The 5,768-nt window shown below is 38.0% G+C and overlaps 1 protein-coding gene across 1 annotated transcript; it reads right to left on the reverse strand.

The window, feature by feature from the left end:
* Positions 1 to 537: 537 nt before the first annotated feature.
* On the reverse strand, positions 538 to 2,001 carry LOC112680690. Its single transcript, XM_025550875.1, has 2 exons — positions 1,996 to 2,001; positions 538 to 1,902 (listed from the first exon to the last, which is right to left on the reverse strand). Exons 1-2 carry the CDS (start codon positions 1,999 to 2,001, stop codon positions 538 to 540), a joined length of 1,371 nt encoding a protein of 456 aa, XP_025406660.1.
* Positions 2,002 to 5,768: the final 3,767 nt, after the last annotated feature.

Raw genomic sequence — 5,768 nt, forward strand, 5'->3', positions numbered from 1 at the left:
TGGTGATCATATCTAACGCAGACGGCACACTCGCTGTTGACCTTATGCATAACCGAGCGTACGGAAATAATCCAAACTTGCCGGGACACCAAGGCAATCACGACTCGAGGTCCGGCATGACAACTGAGGCGATGCCAACGACGACACACCAAAAAGGCGAGATATGATCATTTCGCTAAGAGTATCGGGTGCCGACACTCATACGACAACTGTGAATGACGAAGTCGACCTCCAACCCTAATGATGCCATTAGAGTCAATGAACGAACATAGACGGGCGAGTGATTTGTCCGACATTCTGTGACAGTGGGTTAGTCGGTGGGGTTATCTGCTGACGAGACATGTGCCCAAACACAGCTCGGAAGGAGCGTGTGGATTTTGTGGACGCGGTTCGACACGTAAACCTTAAACGATTCATGACGGTTTACCAGCCACGATAGGACAATGGTTGAATCTGTCCAGGCGTGTACGCCTACGATGTTGAGCTGAGCGTCAAGAACGCATTTGATGTGGTGTAACCAACGCGCTAACAGTTCAGTTAATCTTCTTCGGCAATCGTGGCCAACACGCGGAGTGCCAGGAACGGGGCACAATTCAGACCGTACATTACGATGTTTAATTCATACTCGATGAGCTGATCGTGTGGTGACGCATGCCATAGAATATGTTGAAGCGGACGATACTCTGGCGCCACCATCACCTGGCGATACATCTTACAAATGTCGGTGGTGAACGCGTACTTGTACACCCGGAACCTAGTCAGAATATCGACGATGTCTTGCTGCAACTTTGGACCCTGAAGTAGACAACCATTCAGAGACGTACCATCATGGGATATAGCCGAAGCGTCAAAAACAACGCGGATTTTTAAATCTCCGTTAGACTGGTTGTACACCGCATGGTGGGAGATGATGTATCGCCCCGGTAATTTTGCCACAGACATATGGCCGAGCGACAAATATTCGGACATAAAATCACAATACGCCACACGTAAAGGGGTGTTAGACATCAACTTACGATCAAGAGACTTAAACCGTTTTAGCACTACGGCACGCGATCCCGGTAATGACAGCTCCGAAACCGGCTTACATGTCAGCAGCGGTACCTGAAATCGACCGGACGGTAAACGTTTGTGTTCGGCGCGAAAGTGACTTTCACACCAACTATCGTCGGTGAATGAAGACGGAGCCGCGTCCGGTTCTTCGACTGTCCAAAACTTATCCATTAAAGCTTCGATGGACGTAGCTAAGGACACCGGTGTGGTGAGGACATGACAACTGGCAGCCGCTGTGAGTGGCCCAATGAGTACCCAACCGAAAATTGAACTAAAAGCCGTGGGTAGTGACTCGTCGACTTGGATTTTCCGCCCGTCCAGAATCGACGAAAACACATAAACTCCGAGTGACATGTCGACTGGTGACGCAATGTTGAACTGCGGATCAGCGAGTGCGAGGGTAGAAAAACGGTCCTTAATGTCTGCGGGGAGAGAACTGCGTGGCATGTCACTTGTGATTGAGGGCAACACCCACGCTTGCATAGTCAACGCGGGTTCAGACGCAAAACGCGACCGGATGTGGCACTCGACGATTCCTTTCACACTGACGACAGGTGTACTGGAGATGCCACTAACTAGCATTGTCCACGGACGCGGTCGGAACCCAAGGCGGGTGGAACACGCGACTGCTATGGCACTAACCTGGGATGCGGAGTCCACCAGGGCGCGAACTGTTTGCCACGTACCGGATCGGTCACGAACGTGAACTAACGCGGTGCCTAACAACACCGTCGCAATCGGGCGCGGAGCCAACTCGGTAGTGCAGCACGACGGTGCTTCCCCACTATCTTCGACGCTTACCTCCTGACGGGCGGGAGTGGCACCATGTAAGAATGAGTGAAACTGTTCCTATGGAATAGTTGATCCGGACATAATTTCTAATGACATTAACATTTAAGATCCCCTTCGAAAGTATCTACATTTGCAATGCCCAACCCATACCTTCATTGGTTGGCTTTGCGATGCGAGTGTCTTCTTAATATAATCTCTAAACCATATTTGACAATATTAATCTGTATGTTAATATTTGGCATGTGTCTAATGTAATTTCGTTTATTGCAAATGCAATAAGGTTTAAGGTAATCAATTCAGTGATGTTAATTCAATTTTCTTATGAACGGGGAATTTAAATGACATATTATTGTATATGTTTATCTCAAAATTTCACCTAAACCGTTATTTTTATCATAAACCATAATACTTTTTTTGTGTTCCTGAGGGGAGGATTTATCCCGAAATCCCTCCATATGTACGCCACTGTACTTATAAACAAAAAGAAAAAACATCGTCATGTTTATGTGTTGAATACTGCAGTCCCCGAAATTAAATCGATAAAATGTATAAAAAATACCACAACAGATTATAAAATAGGTAATGTTTATTTAATCGGTAAAAGGTACTGTTGAGTACCCATCAGTTAAAAACTCAAAACATTTCATACATCTTTTATTTCTTTGGATTTGTAAGTAACGTGGATCTATATAGAGTTAATATAATTTCACATTATAATTATAGTATTAATATTATTATTCAAATAAATACGATTATCAATGGACATTTCTTTTTGGATCTGCTAATTTCAACATGAGTAAATTTAAAATATAAAGTCGAAAAAACAATGAAACTTTGCCACTGGCCCACACCTAGTAAGCCTTTATTTAAATATTTATTTGTCACATCATTTGTAATTGGCCCTGCAATAGCGGGGTCTAAAATCCGCTAAATCGTCCCAACTGATACTTTTGGTCATTCCACTAATCTTGAATACATTTTATACAATAATATTTGAATTGGAAAATAAATAAATATTTTAGGTTGGTGTCATTACGGCAGCAAGATTGGTGGGATTTTTACATTTTGATATTGGTACTTTTGATTTTTTGATTTTTTTGTTATCTCGTGTTATTGTGTTGTGTTGTGGTTCAAATCTATTGGGTTACAATTTAATATTGACAAATGTAAGTCTATGTACTTTACTAGGAGTCATTCACCTATAGTAAAAGCATACTCAATAAATGGCTCAAGTATAGATATGGTCACTAGTAAAAAAGATCTGGGAGTAATATTCTGTTCTGATTTCAATTTTCACAATCATATAGAGTCAATCTGTTGTAGAGCGTTCAAGACTCTAGGTTTTGTTATCCGAACGTCGAAGAACTTTAAGCTGGCCACCTCACTTAAAACGCTGTATTGTTCTCTGGTGAGGTCCTTACTAGAGTATGCATCCGTTATTTAGGATCCGTACACGACAACTGACTCCTCACATCTAGAGCAAGTCCAGAGACGTTTTTTATCATCTGCCGCCAATATTTTGGGAATACAGCACAATAAGCATGATTACCTTCCTGTCTCTAATAAGCTTGGTTTGATTTCCCTGGTTGATAGACGTATGACAGCTAATTTGATGTTTTTGAGTAAGCTAATTAATGGCAGTATTGATGCTCCCTCCTTACTCTCCCAAGTTAACTTTAGAGTTCCCCCTCGCTCTTCAAGATCATGTTTTCCTTTTTTAATTCCTTTCCATCATACAAACTATGGTAAGAATAACCTAATTGATCGAATGATGCGTTTGGCCAATGAGCACCCTACCCTATTCAGTTTATAATACTAAATTCATTATGTGTTTTGTTAATTAATAATTACTTTATGTCATCAAAATACTGTATTATTTAAGTTGTATTAACCAATATTTGTAATTACTTTCTGTTACCAAGTACTAGATTATATAAATGTATGTAAAATGTAATATTGCACTTTTGGGCCTTGTGCCCGTTATATAATAATAAATATAAATAAAATATAAATAAATATAGTTGGATAACTATTACAACAGTATAAGAATAAAATATTACAGGTATAACGATAGTATAGCTATTTTAACAACTTAGGCTCGGTACACACGTGCGTTATTTTGACGTGCGGCACCGCAGCGTCATCGTAATTGTAATATACACACGTGTGTAATTTTGACGCGCGGCACCGCTTGAACACTAACATTTGAACTACGAAAAATGTGTCGATACACTACGCAAAGTAACTACTGATTATGGATGTGTACAACCGAAAACTGGTAGTTTTTTGCATATTTAGTTTATAAAAACTATTTATCGAAAAAAAAACAGGCGTTACTGGGTACATCTCAGTTAAATATGTTCTCTTATTTATTTCATTATTTATTGCATCTTATTTCTCATCAAATCCCTCGCAAAATTCATGGCAAATATTAATCCAAACCAATCGTTTTATTAGTCTGTCATGATATGACTCACAAATAAAGTTCCAAATTTCAGGGTAGGTACTTCTTTATTTCCGCAATAAAAAGTTCAATGTCAAAAATTTAAAATTGTGTGTTCAAAGCCATTATTACAATAAAAACACGCGCATGTGTATCAATCAATAAATCGTTATGTAATGAGACGCTGCATTTACGATATTTTGACGTTGCGTTATCGGAGTAATTTTTGTCTTGTATGAACTCGTACGATAACGTACGGTGATGGAGACGTGTGTGATCGGTCAATTGAATTATACATATAACGCCTCGCAATTACGATGACGCAGTGGTGCCGCACGTCGAAATAACGCTTTGACACTCATACTCCCCATAAATCTCAAATACTCTGCCAAATCTTTAAAACAAATATTAAAATAAACAGAAACAAATTCATGAAAATAAAAATTTACTTATAAAATAATAATAGGTACATAATATAATCAAGTATTTGATTATATAATAGTATGTCTAAACAGCACAAATACACAATGATCACTAGTATATCATTAGTTATCTGAAAAATAAGTACATAATAAATTGTCTCAGTAACATGTAAATATTGACATGAAAGATTTTAAGTAAACGATATAATATAATATTATGAATGATGATAAGTATTATTTATTCCTAGAATATATTGGCGGTGCTAAACACTCTTTTAGGAGATTTTAGCCTATGATAAACGAGCACAGCGAGCTGCAAATTTTTTGATCGTACAAAAAAAAATGTGGGCCGCTCAAATCTTCTCCATCCGGGCCGAAGTACTCTCAGTCCGCTCCTAAATGGACATATTATATATATATATATATATATATATATATATATATGTATGTATATAAAATTATGTAATACTTAAAAAACTCTAATATAATTATACCTATATTCGACTAATGTATTATTATTATCTATTTGTATTAAAATTTATAATGAAAGAATATGTAACAATTGTACATGGTTCCCAAACGTCTTATCATAATAATACATTTTAGTGGAAACGGGAATCATACCTTTTTCGTTTTTGGTGATATAGGGCTGTGCGTAAATAAAGGAACCGGATATTTGGCGGAAAAGGTACATGCCCATACCGGTTGGTCAGACGCTCCATTATTCAGTCAGTCTGTAAGTACAATCCGCGACACCGTGAATTACAATCCGCGACACCGTGAATTACAATCCGCGACATTCTCCGTGATATATTCGGCAATTCCTCCATAATTTTAACGTGGATCGATATTTGTTTTTCACATTAATGTACATACATATTTATGTAATATAGTGTTAATTTTAATTAAATTAAATTGTGAGTGATTTTTATTACCTAAATCCTACACATATATATATATATATATATACATACTAGCTGACACAAAAATTATTTTCTATTGCGAGATTTCATTACATTTAACTACTTTTTTGGATAAGTAAGGTAAGAGAGGATATG

The sequence above is a fragment of the Sipha flava genome, unplaced genomic scaffold (genome assembly GCF_003268045.1).
Source record: "Sipha flava isolate LNK unplaced genomic scaffold, YSA_version1 179_pilon_pilon, whole genome shotgun sequence".
Taxonomy (NCBI): Eukaryota; Metazoa; Arthropoda; class Insecta; order Hemiptera; family Aphididae; genus Sipha; species Sipha flava.